The 19,555-nt window shown below is 46.3% G+C and overlaps 1 protein-coding gene across 1 annotated transcript; it reads left to right on the top strand.

Moving 5' to 3' along the window:
- The first annotated feature begins 4,878 nt into the window (after window positions 1-4,878).
- On the top strand, window positions 4,879-18,732 carry MTURN (maturin, neural progenitor differentiation regulator homolog). The gene is made up of 3 exons (XM_035317905.1): window positions 4,879-5,109; window positions 10,608-10,730; window positions 16,244-18,732. Exons 1-3 carry the CDS (start codon window positions 4,948-4,950, stop codon window positions 16,352-16,354), a joined length of 396 nt encoding a protein of 131 aa, XP_035173796.1. The 5' UTR covers window positions 4,879-4,947; the 3' UTR covers window positions 16,355-18,732.
- Window positions 18,733-19,555: the final 823 nt, after the last annotated feature.

The following is a 19,555-nucleotide window of genomic DNA, read 5'->3' as shown; positions in this document are numbered from 1 at the left end:
CAAGTCGCATAGCCCGGGAGTGAGACCACAATGCAGAAGGGTGCTGAGTTTGCACTGCTCCCACCGTGTGCCTTTCACCCGAGAGGAATCCACTTCGTGTGCCCTTTCCGTGATGCAAACCAAAGCACGGTAAGTGGGGGATGATTGGGGCATTCACTGGGTAAGTGCTCTGCTGACCTGAGCTGAACACTAATGTGTAGGCACCCTCCGTGAACTGGCCCCATTCCAGCTTCTCTGCAAAAATACCAGGATAAGGAGCACGTTAAGAAAAAGTGCTTAATCCCAGGAGCATAACGTTAAGCTTTATAGCTATGGCATTAATACATGAATCATGCTGAATAATAGCACACCATCAACGAGCTGAGAAGCTCATATTTCCACAAATGTTAAGGCATGAACAGCGTTCCTATGTAATACACACAAATAAATCTCCATCTGACGGTTAAGTTAAGACGTGAAGTGACTGTGGCAAATCAAAAGGCAGAGCTAGGAGCAGGCTGCAGGTTTTCTCATCCCAATGCTAGCCTCGTGCCCTTGACATCAGCGCAGGGCTGGCCCACGCAGGACAGTTTCCAAACAGAATTAAGTTACCAAACCTGTCTGGCTTTCAGAGAAGAGCTTTCAATTGCAGATAAATGATGGATGGTTTTTGCTTTTAGCAGCTGAGGATATGTTGTGGGGTGACACAACTCCCTTTTCCATGGGGTGCCCTGTCTTCACCTGGTCAAATTTAATGGCAGTCGCTGCTGGTGCTCAGTTTTCCATCGCTCTGTCCCTAAAGCAAGTGACTGTGCCCCCGATGTTATTTCTAGCATCACTGTGGCCCTGCTGGCAGAGAAACAGCAACCCAAGTTTGGCCAAGGTCTGGGCCAGCAGCTGTGCTTGGGAGGAGACCCTCGGGGTACAACGTGCCAGATCCTGCTGTATCTGTGTCAGTTCACACCAGTGCTCATATCGGTATCTTTTTTTTTCCCTCTGTAGACAATGCAGCCAGTTTTCTTCTGCTTCTGCCAGCCTTTAGAAGGAAAATAAATCTCTGTAGTTAAAATCACAAGTCCTCGTAAAAACCTGCTTGTGCCCAGAAAGCTAAGCATTGGAGCTTGCCTGAAGCTTAGGAAGAAGTGGCATCTTCTTCAATAAATTTACATCTCTAAATAGATGATAAGTGTTGAATCAATTTCCATATGTTTAAAATAGCAGAGCATTAAGTATTCTGGCACTTCAAGCAATCAACTAATTTGGGACTATTATGAGAATATCTTTTATACTAGTGGAGCAATTCATCTGAAAAACAGGGACAGTGTGCATCTCTGTGCCCTTTCAATATCATAAAGGACAGCAAATCGACAAGAAATCCTATTTGTTTGCCTGAGGAGGTTACAGTGTCTTATGACATTCAGCTCTTTGCAAAATCAACTTCTAGCTCTTAACAAAGCAATGATAACATACCCCTGTGGCTTGCCTGGCCACACGACCTACACATAGCCACACAGGTCCAACAGTAAGAGAGAACAAGACAAGATGCAAGGGCGGAGGCTGTCTCCGGCACTCCGCCTGGTTGCTCCCATCCCTGCCTCTGGGCTGGGATGGATCTCTGGCCACATCCAGCTGGCTGCGTGCTGACCCTCAGCCTGAAACAAAGCTCAGCACTTTGTTCCTACTGTCACGTTCATATCTGAGATGACAGTCATATTGTCACGAGCATTAAATGTGTGAAACCTGTGCTTCGGAAAGTTTCAAGGATAACGAATGCCTTTAAAATCAGCTGGTGTTTTTTTACCACGGTGCTGCTGGTCTGGATGTCAAGGGCAGCAGAGCCTTGAAAACTGCCTGCCTGCAGGGCCAGGAAGATAACATTGCATCACATCACATTCTCCCTCACATTTAGCACATGATCTTCCTAGTCCTGAAAAACAGGGACTTGGACGGGGACAGATTTGGGGGTTGCTTGATGATTTTTTTAAGTCCTTGTCCTGAAAAAGGCAATAGCACTGGGGAGAGCTGCTAACTAGCAAGTGGATTTCTCATAGACCAGACCTTGTTCACTATTTACAAGTTGATTTCTTACTGCCAAAGCAATAAGAAGTTCTGCCACTGACTTCAAAAGGAGGATGTCAGGACTCGTGGGAGCAGCAGGATCTTTACTCCATGCATTTTTTTAACTAACATTTTTGGGTAGTTTAAAACCTACTTGGGAAACCACACATTTCTAATCCACCTTCCCTCCACAAGAGCTTCTTGGCTTGGATCACTCTTCACAGTTTTCTTGCTCTTTCCTCAACTCTACTTACCACGGTGATGGGATAAGACAAAAAAATCACAGCCCCCTGTCTAGATGCTCTGGAAAGCTCGGCATCCTCAGGAGCAGGAAAATCAGGTGGGAAACAATCCACAAGGCACCAGCCAGGGATTTTTCACTTTGTACCTCGATGTTGGCTGTCAATGCTAGGTGCTCATCAGCTAAAAAGCAATCTGTTGGGCAATGCTCAGCTTGAGGCCCTGGAAGACCCACCACATTGCTGCAGCAAGCCATCTAATGCTCTTACAGACTTGGTGCAAACGTGTGTTTGTGATGGTGGATGAGACTCTGGACATAGAAAAACCATCTTGAGAATGAGCTTGTAGTAGCAACAGTAAGGAACTTTCTATTATTCAAGATCTGTGGTGTGAACAAGGTCTATGAGGGGTTGGCCATGAGCCGTAATGGGACCAGCCTCCCTTACCAACTTTTTTTCCCCAGGGGATTTTCTCTTTTGGAGCAAGGGTAGCAGTCTTTCCTTAAGAGACCAATCTGCAGAGGCAGCGTAGAGATGTACGAGAACAATCTGACACAGCAGTGCAATTACGGGTCCCGTCTCTAATAGTTTACTGGAGCTCGCCCTACTGCCCTTTCTGCATTTAGATCAGCGGAAGGGTGCATAATGAGGGCCACAGGAGGACAATCGGGTTCTTAGAGCTGGTCAAGCGAATTAAAGTGAATTACTTGGCAGTTCACCAAAAGCAGGCCAAAGAGGGCTCTTCAGGAGAAAAAAAAAAAAAAAGAGAGAGAGAGAGAAAGAAAGAAAAATAATCTTGAAGGTGGCCAGTCCTCAGGCTGAATTTGTCAGACTTCAGACCTGCCATAGAGGAGAACAGTGGCTCAGTGTTCTGTAGAGACACCAAACCTGTGTATTACCAAAATTCATCTGTAAAATCCAAGTATTTATATTTCTGATTCAACTGGCATGGCTATGGCAGTCCCATGCTTTTCCTTCCTAATAGTCTCCATATGCTGTTGAAGGGTGAAATGCCGTTTCCAGCAGGAGATGGTTACTGGTGAGCAGCATCTCTTTAGGATGACCTCGCAGCATTGCCCTGACCTCATGGTGGCCTGGCTCAAGGTGGTGGAAAGCCCTGGGGATGCTGCATCCCAGAGGGAGGTGGAAGCAGCCGTGTGTCCCTGTAGTGTGGGGGGAAACACTTTCCACCAGACTTTTGCCACCTCTCCACAGCCCGACACCTTCGCAGGCCTCTTCCTATAGCATCGCCAGCACCATTATTTGTACAGCCTGCTGCTGGGGTACAGGTGGGAAGGGCAGCGAGAGCTGTCACACGTGCATAAATAAATAAGCACAGCCGCTGGGATTGAGTGGCTATGCTGCCAGACGTGACAAAGGCTTCTGCAGCGTCTGCTGCAATAAGATACTTAAAGCCTCATTCGAAACCTGCCAGCTTCCCTGCCCCACAGAAGGGAGATAACGCAAAATGCATTCTTCAAAGTGGCATTTTAAGGGCTAAAAAGATGTTCACGTGGGGCTTTGAAAATGCATGTAAATCGCAGGTGCTAACACCGCCAGGGGCAAGGCCAAGCAGCACTCGCATCCCACGTCCTCTGCAAGCCTGGGGGGGGGGACCCAAAATGAGGCCTGTGGTGCTGGCACCCTGCCCACAGGCTGCAGGCAAGTGGACACCCAGGCCAGGAGTTTGGGAAGATTTGGCGTTTTTACTATACTTTGGAGGCCCGGAGCACAGCTCCAGGCAGGTGAGAAGCACTTGGTGCCTTCTGCCCATGGAGTGACATCCGTAGTGCCCCAGAGCATCCTCATGAAAGCACCGGTGGTGGGTTTTGCTGCCCTGCTTGGCATCACCAGTTGATTTTGCAGCAGTTGTGTGATTTATTTGTCACCTAACCGATGCGTGCAGTGTGTGGCACTGACCCCGTTGGCTTGGTGTTAGGTACCCACTATAAAAAGCAGTTAAACAACTCTCCACAGACAAGCAGCAGCCACTGGGCAGTATTTAGAAGTTGGCATTGCCTTTGCCGGCGCAGACACATCTACCTGCTGCCGTGTCCAGGCTCTGTGCTGCCAGGTCACCTCCCCGAGCCCCAAACCCACCCAGCGCTGTGGGGATTCGATCTTCCTCGCGGCGCAGACGGCTGCCATGCAAACCAAAGGCCGCTCTCCAACACGGAGCTCAGCTCTCGCGTCTCGTGCGCCTTGCCAGACGTGCAGACGGCCACCCGGGACCGGCTAGGGGTTGGCGAGGGGACCCCAAGCTCATCGCCAAGGCACCGAGGCTTCCCCACGTCACGGGACGGACGGCGTGTCGCGCTCGGGTGGCTTCCCAGCAACTCGCAGCCAGGAGCGCAGATCTGCTGGGCGCACGGGGGGACTGCTCCGCTGGCTTTCTCTTTAAAACACAGAAAGGGAAATAAAAAAAAATATCTGGAAAGACAGAAAGAAAAAAAAAAAAAAAGGAAAAAAAAAAAGCGAGGAAGCGGCTTTGCAGGCGTCCTCCTTCTCCAACCAGGGCTGTTTTTGGGGGTGCCCCCCCCCAGCTGCTCGTTGCCTCCGGGGGCCACCCCGGTCCCCTCGGCCGGGGCGGGGGCGCGGCGGGGGCGGGGGCGCGGGGCGGGGGCGCGGATCTCGTCCGCGGATCTGCTCCGCGGCTCTCGGATCGCCGGCGATGGCTTTCGAGGCGCTGGCGGAGGCTGCGGAGCGGTGGTGCGCCCGCACGCCCTTCCAGCTCATCGCCGCCGAGGAGACGGAGCGGCGCATGGACTTCTACGCCGAGCCCGGGGTCTCCTTCTACGTCCTCTGCCCGGAGGCCGCCTGCGGCGACAATTTCGTGAGTGACCCGCGGGGGCGTGGGGAGGGTGCTTGGGGAGCGGGGGGGTGAGGGGGGGTCACGGGGAGGCGTGGGGATCCCCCCGCTGGAAGTCCTGCCGGCTTCGGGACGGGGCCCCGGGGGGCTGGGGGCGGCCCCGGAGGCTGCGGGGCCCGGAGCCTCCCCTGCGCGCAGGGAGAGCCGCAAAATGGAGTCCGCGGCCGGTGCGGGGCGGCCCCGCGGGCGGGGGCCGGCGATGGACCCCCCGTCTCCATCCCCATCCCCGGAACCCCCTTTTCCTCTGCCCCCCATCACCCGGCCCGGTGAGGCCGGGAGGAGGAGGGCGCGATGCTCCCCGCCTCGCCGCTCCTGCTGCCTCCCCCCGGCCTCCCCCCGGGGGCTGGGGGCTTGCAGGGCTGTCACGGCAAATGGAGAATGGGCAGGGATAAAATGGAGTCGGGATGACAGCACCCCCCCAACACCCTCCCCCCCCCTCCCCGCAGCTCCACACAGGGCCAGGGAGGGGGGAACCCGGCCGGCAGCCCCCCTCTGTGGCAGGGGGGAGCGGGCAGGTGGCGGTGCCCTCCCCGCCGGGCTCCCGGAGGAGTTGAGCAGCAAGTTTGTGCAGAAAGAAACAAGGGGGGGGGGGTTCTCTCCCCTTGCCCCCGTGGGCAGAAGGAGGGCAGCGAGTCTGAAAGTGCCCCCCGGCACGGGGGCAGCAGGAGCAGAGCGGTGGTGAAGAGCTGGTGAAGGCTTTTCTTCGTCAGCGATGGTTGGGGCATCATACCTCGCGCCCTTCCTGCAGCAACTTCCACCCCTGGACCCGCTCGAAATGTGCCTCGAAATTCCCTTGGTGGCAGGTGTGGGCGATTTGACAGTTGGGCTAATGGGAACAAAGAGTGGCAAAGGGACAACCCGGAGACCGCAGATCCCGGCGAGCGGGACGTTCATTGTTGTGTCGGGCTGAATTATGAAAGAAGGGATCTGCAGCTGGCTGACACGTTTGCCAGAGATACGCGAGACCTTCAGCTGCAGGCCTGGATCTGCCAGGGGGCCACCTCGGGGCACAGGGGACAACCCAGCACCCGCATCCCTGCACCAAGCCCTGTGCTCGCTCCCTTCTGGAGATGCCCCTGTCTAGACAGGGCTGTGCCCGCTGGACCCCTGGGCAAGGATGCGTGTGAAGCCAGCTGCAGGACTAGGCTGAAGTTGTTGTTGGACACTAATGATGTCGGAAATGGCAAAGCAAGCTCCTTATTTTTCTTAGATGTGTCTTGTTTCGTTCTATACTGCCTGGTAATCGAGAGAACCCTCTCAAAACACAACCTAGTCAGCTTAAAAAAAAACAAAAGCTCGAGTAGTTTTAGACCCTGCTCCCATGCTTCCATCAGAGGCCAATTTTGATGGGTTTGCAACTATGTTTTCCCTTTTTTTGTTTGGCAAATATTTTCATTCCAGGGTTGCTGCAGGAAGGACTCCCCACCCAAAGCCTCCAGTAATAAAACTGAGTATAAGGGCCAACTTCTGTCCTTTGGGGCATTATTACTTGAGGCACTTTTTTCTAGTGATAAGACTTTGAAGATAGGCAGGTAGGTGTAATTCTTAATTCTTTTCCTCTTGATGGTGTCTCTAATGCAATTAAGAACCACTAATGAACTGGTTCACCAGCATCATCTTTTCTGCTCCTAGTGCACTGTGATGCTTCATTTATGGTCCCAGCTTGGCTGTCTTGTTTTATGCAGTCATTTTCCTTTTCCTTTTTTTTTTTTTTTTAATTTCCTTAGAAGATAAGTTTACTTTCTACACGCAATTACAGGCTAAAGTTTATTTTAAGGAGACTTAATGCAAGCCAAGGGACTGATTCTCCTTTGTACTTGAGCCTTGTTGTGTGGCTCTGTTAACATGGAGGAGAGTGAAGGTAAAAGGAAATGTAGCTAGAATTCACAGTGGCACACTTTATGGTCTTTTTGCACCCTGTAAGTCTTATAAAGGAGCCTCACATTTAATAAGCATCTGGTGCCTGGTACCCTTGTTCTCTTTCTTTATGTCCTATTTCATAATACTGTGACTTAAAAAAACTATGTAGGAGGTGCCAGAGTAGTCCATGATAACTCCCTCATAAGGAGGAAATGATGAGCATGGTGAGTTTAAAAGGGAGGAGGAGAAAGACTGAGAAAGGTTGCCAAGAAGTAATCTGGGAGATAAAAGTTGAATTTTGTATAATACCAGAGATTCTAGATCACAACAATCGTATAATACTAATTTCCTGAGAAGGTGTCTTTGGGCCAGGACTTTTAACATGCAGACCTGTCTAGATGCCTACTGCAATTTTCAGCACCAACTGGACAACTCTTTGAATCAGTATTTTGGACAGCTAAATTATGTATAGGTTAGATCCTGAGGTTCATGGAGGTTCATAATTAATCGGATTAATTGGATTGTATAGGCATAGCCTATACAATCCAATAAGGTTGAGGTGCTATTCCTTACAGCCTATCATTTGTTTGGTCACCTTGTTATTGTTGTTATTCAAAGTGACCGATAAGGCAAATAAAAATACTATGCCACCTTGTTGCAAGATTTCCTGCAAAATATTTTATAATGGAGGTAGAGAATCTGAATATTTCTCATCAAAAATAAGAATAATAAGAAATAAAGCTTTGCTAGCATGTTCCACAGGCTAGAACAAGGTCGTGCAGCAAGTGGCTGTGTCATCCAGCATCACCGAGTCATCCAAGGACACAAGGGGAAACAAGCCCCTCGAGGTGCAGCCCCGTGGATAGCTTCAGCTCCGTGCTGTGCACGGATGCTGAACGGAGTAACTCAGCCCGACCCTGAGTCAGACGAGGTGGATGCTGGTGGCTGCATGGGCTTTTGTAGTGACACAAAGCAACCATGAGCAAAACTGGGCAAGCTTGAAAAACACATACTCTAGTGATGAGGTTAATATGTTTTTTTTTTTAATTGCACAGCCACGGACGAGTGCTGCGGTCCACCAGAGTGCCAGCAGCCTGCTGCAAATAAGTTCTCAGGCGCCAGGGTTTTTCCAGGAAAAGCATCTCTGTACGTGCAGTCTCACTGCCTGCTCTGGCTTTCTAAGCAGGAGCTGAATCCTCAAATTGTTTTCCTTGTTTGATTTCGAGAAGCCAAAATTCCTTTTGCAGCTTCTGTGCTGTCTCAGGGCAGCACTGAACGTCCACAGAGATCTGAAGATGCAGCTGAATTTATAGGTGTTATAATGCTGGTGGTTATCATGGGTGAGGTGTTTCATTGAGGGGAGGAGATATGGTCAAGCCATTCCCAAAGGAGATGCCCTCACTAATGGTGTTTGAGACCTTTTATCACGTGCTTGTTGCCACAGCCAAAGTTTTAAATCTTCTGCTGGCGTGCAAATTGGCGGAAGCCTTTCTTGCTTCTTGCCTTATGATGTGATGCATAAGTCCCTTCAGAGGCTAAATGATCGAGTTACTCAGGTTTTCCCCTTCTGCTAGATCATCTCATTCTGTGTTACTGCTGGCCAATTCACACTGCAGTCCAAAATGTGGTGTGATGTAAAAAAGAGACTTTGTAAAAGCATGGTAGGATAACATGGGGTTAACTTTCCCTGGGAAACAAGCTATTAATTATAAACGGGCAGGGCCTGATTTTCATTTGTAGGGAAGCCCCTGTGTATAGCTCTGATAGTCGAAAGAGGCCATAGTTTAAACAAGAATCAGGATGTTAACACTCATGGTCATTTCATACATATAAACAATTAAAGCAGGATTAGCATGAGTCATGAATTGCCAATCTCTAACATCCAGCCCTTAAGTTTGGCACAAGGATTAGAAGTAATAAAAAGGTTATTGCTAACCCTGCTTATTAAGAGATCATGGGCCAGACCTCCAAAATCTTGAGGCTGTTCTTAAAACGCTGCGATTTTGAAGAGAGTGCATCTGGTATTTTTAAAAGAGGTTTAAAAGAGGGTTCATCTGAGTCCATTTGATGTACCTTCTGCCTTTTTAGGCCATAAAAATCATGAAGCCAGATTTATTTATTTTTTTTAAAGAGAAGCCGAGATTTGGTTGTATATTTATAGGATTACAAGGCCCACGGCTGTAAGATGGCATGAAATACCATGAGACTTGTGGTATGTGTCTTTCAGAGTTGGCAAGGCAGTAAAGAACCCATTTTTATTGCCAGACTGGTAATTACGATATTACTCTGGGTACATGGAAAGAGCGGGACCTGCTCAATAAGACATAGCTTTTTCTGAGCAAAACATTTTGCTATGGTTAAGCTTGTAAATGCAACAAGCAGTAAAGAAAATACAGGTTAAGTGAGGTTAGTAGCACATCAGCGACAGTTTTTGTCTTAAAGACACAACTTAGGTGGTATTAAGTAGTGTTTCCTTTAGCCAGATGTAAAACTGCATCCCTGGCAGGTGTTCACCACTGAGCAGGCAGGCAACGTGGAAGCCCTATGTTGGGGATGGAAATGTCTGTTATTCTTGCTCTTTCCCTGAATGTTAGTTAAGCTTCAGGGTAACCCTCCCCTGTCCCCGTTGAAGCATAACTTGCTGTTTATAGCACAGTAAAAAGCTGCACAGCACTTTGGGGAAAAGAATTGCTGTGCAAAAATAGAGGTATAAGAGCCTCTAACCATTCCTGCAGCATTAGGCTTCTCTGTTTAGCAGGCTAAGACAGTCCTGTGCACCATGTCTCCAAAAAGAAGTTCTTTAAAAGTGCACGTTAAATTGTGCTGTGTGCTGCCCTTCTGTGCAAGACACAGTATTATCTAAGATATCTGTTATCTTCCCCCATTGCTCACCAGCTCCCCGTTTCAAACAACATCATACCAGCAGAAGCAGCATCATCTTGGGGAGAGGCACCCTAGAGCCAGGCTGGGGAAATGGCCTGTCTCAAGTAAGAGCAACATGAGAGGAAATATCCCAAATGGGTTTAATTGTGGTTGCCAAGGTCTAGGAGGAGCAAACCTCAAAACAGGGAGAGGAAGAGAGGAAAGTGTGAAGTGTCCGGATGTTGTGGGTGCCCAAATGTCTCTCCTTGGCTCTGTGTCCAGTCCATGGTTTTATTTTGCATCTTGTTTTCTTCTGCATCATCAACAGAGTTAGACACCAAATTCTACCTCCAGGGTCACATAGCCCTTGCACCAACACCCGAAGGACAAAGAGATGCTTTAGCTCTTCCTGAGGGCTTTATGGCAGCAGATGATGCAGAACGAAAGAAAACCCAATGTGACTTCCAGGTCTAAGCAGGGCTAGTATCAAACAAAAACACCTCTACTTGTAAAATGTGTGTGATTTCCCTCCCTGCCTTCCATTTCGTGGTGTCAGTAACATCAAAGTTCCTCCTCAGAAGCTTGGCCTCTGAAACAGCCCACAGTGCAAGTCCGAACCAAAGGGGGCCCAGTGTACTTTGGCAGATGTTTACAACCTGTCACCTTATAAAACCATGTGGAGAGGTCAGCGTGGGTTCCTGTTAACACCTTCTCTTTCTTGTGTTGCTGTTGGCTTTCAGCACGTGTGGAGTGAAAGTGAGGACTGCTTACCTTTCCTGCAGCTCGCACAGGACTACATCTCCTCCTGTGGGAAAAAGACGCTCCATGAAATACTGGAAAAAGTCTTCAAGTCCTTCAGACCCGTAAGTGCTTCTTTTTTACTTCTACATGCTGTCAGTTGTCTGTGACTGTCAGCACAGTAGTACTGGATGGGGCAAAGTAGTTCTTCTCCTTACTTCTCCAGTCAGTGCCTGCGTGCAGGGGTGTTAGCACATCAGTCTCTATCAGGCATTTGCAGATTGCTTCTTAGAAGCCAGCTGCCTTCTTATTTCCAGCTATGAATGCGAGAGAATGAGATGCCTGCCTGGGGTGGGAAGCCAACTGGTGCTGCAGCCGGTGGCACACAGTCTCTGCATGGGGATGGCATCGCTGCCTCCCAGGAATGGGACATGAGTCAGGACTTTGCACCAGTGTTATTTCCCGGTGCTGTAATTTGGGAGTTTTGCAAGGACCCCAGTGGTGGTTCAGATTTTGCTCTTAGGATGGCTGCCACCTGATACTTGCTAACACCATTTTAGTCAAAGCTTGGGAAGAGGCCGGAGCCAAAGCTGGGTTTGGTGGGGAGGGAGGCTTATGTTCTTGTCTTTCACTGGTTTGTGGCTGCTCAGCTTTCTCTGTCCTTGTTTAACACTAAGATTTGGGTGGAAATCTTAGTCGGGGTGGAAATCTTTTTGTCAGGGTGAGGTGACTTTGTTGGGCTGGCCGTTGTGCTCCATCTGTTTTGCCAAACCTTCCTCTTGCACAGCCTCTCCTTTGGAAAGGACTACTAAAATGCAATAATTACAGTAGATGCAATAATCAAATACAATAACTGAAGCTTGACTGTTGGTAACTCACTGATTTTGACATGACCTGGGCTGGATGAACAGGCTGGTGCAGAGGAGAGCGGAGCTTCATCACTAGGCCCATGCTTCTTCCCTGCATCTCCCTTGATGTCTGTGACAAAGCTGACCAAAAACTTAAGTGAACATGCAGAGAGCTTCCCCTCCTCTGTTTTTCTGGCTGACTAATCACGAAGGCTGAAAATTTATCCCAAGTATTTGGAGCGAAAGGGAGTGGTGATATGAAAACACTGGGCCTCCCCACGTTGCACCCTTGCGTTGCCACGAAAAGCCGCAGCTGGTTGACATGAAAGAGCATAATTTTAAAAAATCCTCTGAGAGACTGGAAATAAATAGAACAGATGCACACTTTTCTTAGAAAAGTCTGGAAATCTGATCCTTCAGAACAGCTGCTTGTAATTGTGAAAACATACAAAAATATAAATATGCTTCCCAGAACAATATTCGGCTCATGGATCTTCATAGCTGTTTTCTCCCACTCAGAAAAGCTGTGTCTTTGAGGAGAAACTTCCACTGGTTTAAGTGAAGAGGACTTCAAAAAGACTTAATTAAATTGGTACAGATCACTTACTTCATTTTAAACCGCATTTATTTCAGTGTAGCTTATGTTGCTTAGAAATTGGCTTCAGTCAAACCAAGTTAAGCTACTTCAGGATAAAAAGGTTCAAAGCCAGGGGAACCATTATGCTAATTCAGTCTGGGCGTTTCGTTAACATGTCAGATTTCACCCGATGATTCCTGTAACCAAGCACACAAGCTGTGGTGGAGCTGGAACATATCTTTACCAAAGACATCTAGTCTGGATGTGAAGGCCTCGGATGACTTAAAGGGTACTGGGCAGTTTTTTCTTCAAATCAACACTCTTCTGAAAAAAATCTTATTTATAATTTTATTTATAATTTTTCTAGTTTTGCTTCTAATCTATTGAATTTCATTGTGCTTTTGTCTACTCAGGAACAGCATCCTTTTCATTTTCTCTTAGAGGTACCACAAAGATAGTTTATGAGATTCTCCTTTGACTTAGTACCGAGGGGTTTGCATTGGTTGTAATGAAGCTGTTTTTATCATTCAGTGTATGGTTGTGTGTTGACAAGTCTAATGAGAAATGTATTGACATTTTTCCTGGATTGTAATTATTAAAAACAGTACACACATGGTAGGATAGATTTTAAAAAGTGGAGAGTGGTACAGTAGATATATAGAAACTGTTATTTTACACCATCATGCCTTTATCAGAACAAAACCACTCTTCATCAGTATTGGGAAATTATTTCCTTAGAACTCCTTTGCACTGTCCTTTCTGTGCTAGACCTATTTTGTTAATTAAATAACATTCCTGTGAGCTTGGAGGTAACAGTGCATTTGCAGGACATTTCTTCCCCACTATCCAAAAAAAGCCCACTGTGAGAGAAAATTCTAGACAAGGCTTTTAAAAAGTGTTGGTGTACCCATGACAGCTAAACTGCACCTCTAAACCCTGCTCTAGACAAGGCCAAACTATTTTTTTTTGCAGGAGGCAGCAGAGGAAATGTTGGTTTCCACCAAGGTGTTTCATTTGCCTTGTCATCTGTTTATTCAGGGCTTTCCAAAACTATCAGAGACCGAAGGGGTAAATGCAAGGGGTGTTGATTTTGATGCTGCCTCTCACCCAGATGCACAGCGCAGCCAGCTTTTGAACCTGTCACTGGTGAACACTCCCCATCTCCCAAACTAACTCCTTCAATGGCTTTTGGTGCGCCTTGAAGAAATAACAGTGTTTTCCTCAGAGCATCCCAGCTCCTCCACCGCCCTTGTCTCGGTGGTGCCATGTCTGTGCCTGGAAGCAGGCAGAGGTGTCTATGCTTCTAAGCATATCTGCTTGGAGACAAATCCTGTCACATCGAGATATGACAGCATATCACCTCTCAGATGGTATCTCATCAGCTGCTGAAGCTCTGTCTTGTTCTTAGTTTATTTTTCAGTGTGTTTGTATGTCAGCTTTTGGTAGGAGGCATTTCCACACCGGTTTCACAAGTCTGTGACTTTAAAAGTACTAGGTTATTTGTATCAGGGCACTTTGAAAGAGTTAAGAAAGACATAAAAATAAAAAAATGCCTGAGGGAAATGGCACTAACCTTAAGAGTTTGCAGAGAACCAGAAAGTGAGTCATAAAACTTAGCAGGATTCCTGCATTGAGCTTACCTCTGGTCTAAAAGCCTGTGTCCAAAGTGGGGAGTCTGCAGTGTAAAAGCCATTTACGCCAAGTTCATTGGATTCATATATGTCCCATTGGCCTCCGCTTTACTTCAGAAACATACCTAGCAGATGGGTAGTTTGGCCAGAAGGAATAAGGAGCTGTTCACGCTGTGCAGCTGCTGGTTGTTGTCCTTCCCTCCTCACCACCCTCCTGTTGTCCTTCTCCTCACATCCTTACCTGCCAGTTGTTCCCTTTGCCTATTTGGCTAATGGATCAGCTCTCTCTTTTCTTTTCATTAAAGTCCTTTCCAGTCTGCCACAGAGATGATCCTTTAGCGTACGAAGTAGATATGGACTAGAAGTAGACATGAGAGTTGGTCTGGGGTCAGCTCACACCTTCATCATCTTATTTTGTCCCCAGCTTTTATCTCACCTCCTCCTGTTTTGACCAAAATGTTTGTAGAGCTCTCTGCACCTGATCCTTCCACCTTGGGGTCAAGATCTTGGCTGATTTGCCACTGCAGTGCAGAGACCAGTAAGTGTTGTAAGGGTGATGAGAGATGGCAGAGGTGCCAGGTGTCTTGGAAAATCATACTTCAAAATGTCCACGAGAGAGCAAAACCGTGCTTCCCTTGGAGGAGCATCCCACCCTGTCCCCATCCATCCTACTCTCCTTAAAACTTACCTGAGGTGGGTGTTGGCTTTGATCCTGACGTTCACCATGCCAGGGAGAGGCGAGCTGGGTGTCCTGAGAGTGAAAGTAAGGGGGATGTGTGAAAAACAGAGACCTGTAGGCTTGGGAGCCTTTTTAGTTCTTGCGGTGTATGTTGTGGATTTTTATTTTTGTGTGTGTGTGTGCTAGTTTTGCACATAAAAGGCTTCCAGCATCCCATAAAATGAAAATGGGCCTCTCAATCCTGTGGCTCATTTCCCTGCAAATCAGGGAGGAATTATTAGTGGAGCTGGGCAAAAAAAAAAAAAAAAAAGTGATCAAAGCTCTTTCTGCCGGTTGATGTAAATGGAGCAGTACGACACACAAATCTAATTTGAATACACCAAATCAGATGAGCGAAAATAATACAGAGAGAAAAAGAGAGAAGTCTACAGGCCTTGCTTTTACATTTTAAAAACTGTTTTAATTTTAGCTTAAAAATGAAAGAAAGCCCCCACATCCTGAAAATGAACCGTGTCATTTCGTATTCACATTATGCAGTTCAACATAGGATTTGAAAAATACCTATGCATGGGAGTACTTTTTCTGTTTGTTCTGCTCAGAAGACAAGAACACATCAGCTGGGGTCTCTGTAAGTATTTTTAAAATGCGAAGGAGGGATGTAGTCAGCAAATTCTCCTTCCATTTTGCTGCTGAGAAACCCTGCAACTAAAAAAATGTTTTTTTCACAGTGACAGTGAAGAACACATGGACCTGGAAGCTAATTCTCTGTAATTGTCCACCAAATACTTTTTAATGTTAATCATGGACTAAATTCGTGTAGATCCCTAAAAATCTGTCTCGTCACAACCTTCTGATTTTCATACTACCACCGAGCAAGCATCACTCTTGTGATTTTTCTGGTTTTGTCTCCTTTGAGAGATAGCAGCTGTGTCACACTCCAAACAGGGTGTCGCACACACGTGTCTGTGCTGCTTTTCCATCCCTGGCAAGCTAAATACATAGTATTCCCAGTAATGACTGGCATGTGGTTTTGCTTGTGGATATTAACAGCTGGTAGTATAGGATTCTAATATGAGATTTCCAGAACAGATACGTTATTTTGGTTATTAATTGGTTTATCTGTTTTCTTGACTTCTGTTGGCTTGGCAACCTTTTGGAGGAGATGGGAAAAGTTCAAGCACTGTTATTTGCTTCTTCTCCTGTGGCAAACAAATGCCATGGCAGTGATCTGAGCCGTCAGATGGAGGCAGCCAAACGTGGTCCAAGGAGGATGAACTGGCAGTTCTTCAGAAGCCCAAATCTAATTTGCAGAAATTTAAAGGGATGTGGGCAACTTTGAGTTGAACACATAGTATGTTACGGAGATTGGTTCACCCAGCATGCAAGTCTTCATCTGGTGTGGTGGAGTGAAGAGTTCAAGAAAAAGCAATTAACATGGTGAGATCCTTGAGGTTTTAGGGACACCACCTACTCCCCGCTAGCCAGTTCTGCATGAGGATGCTTTAATTTTTGGCCTATGCATGGTTACTGAACACAATCTTAAATCAAGTTAACTACTGCTACAGTATAATCATGGTTTGTTCTGAAGTTAAACCACTGCCAGGTCTAAACGCTCAAAAAATTGTGATATGACCTCAGGGAAAAAGGCAGAGCTTTTTGAAAATGCTTTGCTTTGGTTTTATTTATCTTCTGGTCTCTGAGCACTTAATTTGGTGTGAGGATGCATTTTCAAACCTTTCTCTATCACATGAGGGAGAGAAAGAGAGTTGAGATTGTTATGTAATGCTGTTATTCTAGGATTTGAGGTTTCTAAGAAGTGACATCTAGGTATTGTGGGAAGATTTAAAGCAAAACTGCATGAGTGGGTAACTCGCTATTACACGGTATTTTCTCTTCTTTGTAGCTGCTTGGGCTTCCAGATGTTGATGACGATGCATTTGAAGAATATAACGCAGATGTGGAAGAAGAGGAACCAGAAGCCGATCACCAACAAATGGGTGTCAGTCAGCAGTAATTTTCAGAGAAGCTGAAAAATCGTGAATCTTTTGGTACCAGGTGGGATCAGGTGGTCCCACGCTAGCCTGTTCGATTTAGCACATCACATGGGGATATCTGGCTACCAGGATAAAAGTTTTACTTTTTTTTTTTTTTTTTTTTTTTAAAAAGAAATAATCTGTGATGAGCTTTGCTAAGAAGCGACCCGAATTTTGCTCCTGCTTCAGTGGGGTTTCTATGGAGTTGTCTTGGTAGCATTCTGCCATTGCCAGTCTAGAAGTAGTTTTGTTGCTGACTGTCTCCCTCCTTGATTTGTGTTCGAGAGTAACATTCACTGACACGAATGTAGGGTACTTTGAATGTAGGAACCATGGGGTTGGGGTGCTGAGTACTCATACGTAACCTCTCGGGGGAAGTCTGTGCAGAGAGTAGATGCAAGCCGCACTTTTAGTTTAACAGCTATGTTTTTTGACTCTCTACTACCAGACAGAACACCAATTTTTGAGAGGTTTCTCCTGCAAAAGACACACATTAGTTTAGTAGTGGTCAGTACTGCAGAAGTGCACGTGAAGGCTCGACAAAAATGATGGAAGTGGGAAATCCAAGAGAGTATTTGTGTCAGACATGTTAATGTCATTTTACTGACACCTGAGTTTACAAGTTACTGGATTAATTACTGGGAGTAATTAGAGCTCTGGTATCAACAGTACACATCATAATGAACCTGGGTACTCTCACACCATGTAACCCAAAGCCAAATACTGTTTTTGTACGAATTCAATCAATTAAAAACAGCCATTGCATATCTCACTTCTGCATGAAAACCAACTCTAAGCTTCATTGTTGTTAAAACACCGGTAAATTATTATGTAAATCTTGCAGCATTGCCAATTGAAGTGCAACTTAACTTGGAAGCCATAAGGGTATAAACCAGCATCTGGCTCTTAACATTGTGTTGGAGTTTTTCCTCACACTGGGCCTTTGAGCTGATCTGGGCATTTCCACCTCTGCGGAGGGGAGCTAAAATACTACCCAAGCAGGAAGGCCCCTCGTATTTTGTACCTACTTTGCATGGGTGTAAGTGGCTCCAATGAGTGCCAGACTGTGAAGATGCAGGGTCTCTTATTTACATGTCTTTTGTACTCAAAATATAAGAAGCAAAGCAATTCTGTTATAAGACAGCTATTTTCTGTAATAGATCAAAATCTTTCTAAATTAATTCATTTTTTTTTTCATTTTTTAATGGCAAAATGAAGGCCACACAGTTCAAAAGCCCTTTTATACAGAATTAGCTTTATAAAAAACAAAAAGTGAGTGAAGAGAAAATGCTTGGACAACTCCCAGAAACAACTCATGCAATTTTGAAAACCCTGTTGGTAGCAACGTCTCCTTGTCCATAGACTTTTTGAAAGACTTTTTTTTTTTTTCAAAGTTCCTTAACAGAGTAAGTTTTCTTGGGGGTTTACATTTCTGATGATGGACCGAGAGATGCATAGCACTTGATTTTTCCAATCTGGGGCAAAGACCTTCCGTAGCCAGAATGGTGTGTGGTACTTAATTACACACAGAAAGTGTCTGCAATGCTTTAAAAGTACAAGTTTAAAAATATTTTTAAAACAGTGGAAGAGAAACAGAGCTTAATGAAACTTTGTACATTCTTTCGGCATGCAGGCATAAACATGATAGTTGCAACACAATTTCTATGGACTAGTGACGTGAGAACTGTGGCAGTTCATTGTATAACACTGTACAGCAGCAATAGGCTTTTCGCTTATGGAAATAAAGTGCAAGAACAGTGGTTTCCATCTCTGCTTTAAGTCCCTAAGTTTCTGTTCCTCTCCATCTCAAAAAGATGCCATAACCTTAAAAAGAACCGTGCTTGGGGAGAAGCTTTCTCTTTGTAGCAGCCAGTCCTCCGGCTGTGGCTCGTGCAAATGGAAGCAAATGGGGCCGGCTTTCCTCTGCTGCAATGCCAAGCAAGAAATAATTTACAGTAGCACAAGCTATCGATTGAATTGTTAATGAGCAGTTGAGCATTAATATGGTTGTACGCAAACGTAAAGCTGTAAATTATGTAGATACGTTATTTTCTGCATTCACTAACTCACTTTTTTTGTTGGAATGCCATATGCTGTTGGAGTGACCTCTGCACCAGAATGCAAGTGCGTGGTAGCTGGGGACCCTTCTGCAGCTCCCAGCCCTGCAAAATCCCCACTGCAGCCAGCAAGATCTTGTTGAAGCAAAACTCCAGAGGGTGCACAAGGCTCGGCCCTGCAGGGAGCTGCACGCTCGTGTCCCCTCTCACGCCGCTGGGAGCTGAATGTGTGGACCCCCACTGCCGAACTGAAGCACTACCAGGCAGCACTAACAATAAACTGGAATTTTATACATAGAAAACGTAATTGACGTGTGTATTAAATGTGAATGAGCATTAATATAGAATGTATTTTATCAAAAAATATTGACTGCCTACTTTGACCAAATACATTTCTGTATTATCATGTTACTTGTTCCGTACTTAACCAAACGATGCAGGAGATGCGGAACTGGCTTCATTGTATCACAAAGTATTTATATATTTTATTTGTATTTTATTTTTTCCTCACTCCCCCCACATTTTGAGGTTAGTAGCCTTTCAATAATTAACCAGGGGCAGCATGACCCCTGGCTAGGCTGCCAGACCAAGATACTGGATTTGTGAACACATGCATGAATGCTCGTGCATCTGGGGGCTTGGTGAGAAAATGTGGGGAGCTCTGCCACTGCCTTGCTCCGAGCTTCGGGCACATCTCAGCAGCTGGTCCGCTGTGAAATTCAGTGGGAGCAGAGGAGCTTCTTTGAAAGTCCCACCGGCAGGGCAGCCCCTTGTAAAAGGGGATGTATTTTATGCCCACCGGTGAATACATCGCTTTTAGATCTGTGGGTGAGAAGAGGTACACTGAGCACAGCCAGCACAGTGCAGCCAGGGGGCTCATAAACACCAGGGATGCCAGGGGAAGAATGGACCTCCAAGATGTGATAGCTGGCCTGGGTAGCAGGGGAAAGCGTGGAAAAGCGCCCTTTCAGAGAGGTGCTGGGATTTCTGAGACCGCGCTGACCACCCTGACAAGTATGCGCTTAGTGAACCCCTGCAGTGTATACGAAAGCTGCTCTGGACATTGCAAGTCATGTTTTTCTGTTAGCATCCTGCCTGATGAATGCATTGGGATGGTGATGGAGG

The sequence above is a fragment of the Oxyura jamaicensis genome, chromosome 2 (assembly GCF_011077185.1).
Source record: "Oxyura jamaicensis isolate SHBP4307 breed ruddy duck chromosome 2, BPBGC_Ojam_1.0, whole genome shotgun sequence".
Lineage (NCBI taxonomy): Eukaryota > Metazoa > Chordata > Aves > Anseriformes > Anatidae > Oxyura > Oxyura jamaicensis.
This window is presented reverse-complemented; position numbering and strand designations above follow the sequence as displayed.

Bases quoted from the DNA above. Each gene is read 5' to 3' on its own strand.
- MTURN (XM_035317905.1), top strand. From the start codon at position 4,948: ATGGCTTTCGAGGCGCTGGCGGAGGCTGCGGAGCGGTGGTGCGCCCGC. The intron at 5,110-10,607 runs GTGAGTGACCCG...GTTGGCTTTCAG, and splicing joins CCGCCTGCGGCGACAATTTC to CACGTGTGGAGTGAAAGTGA. The intron at 10,731-16,243 runs GTAAGTGCTTCT...TCTTCTTTGTAG, and splicing joins TCTTCAAGTCCTTCAGACCC to CTGCTTGGGCTTCCAGATGT.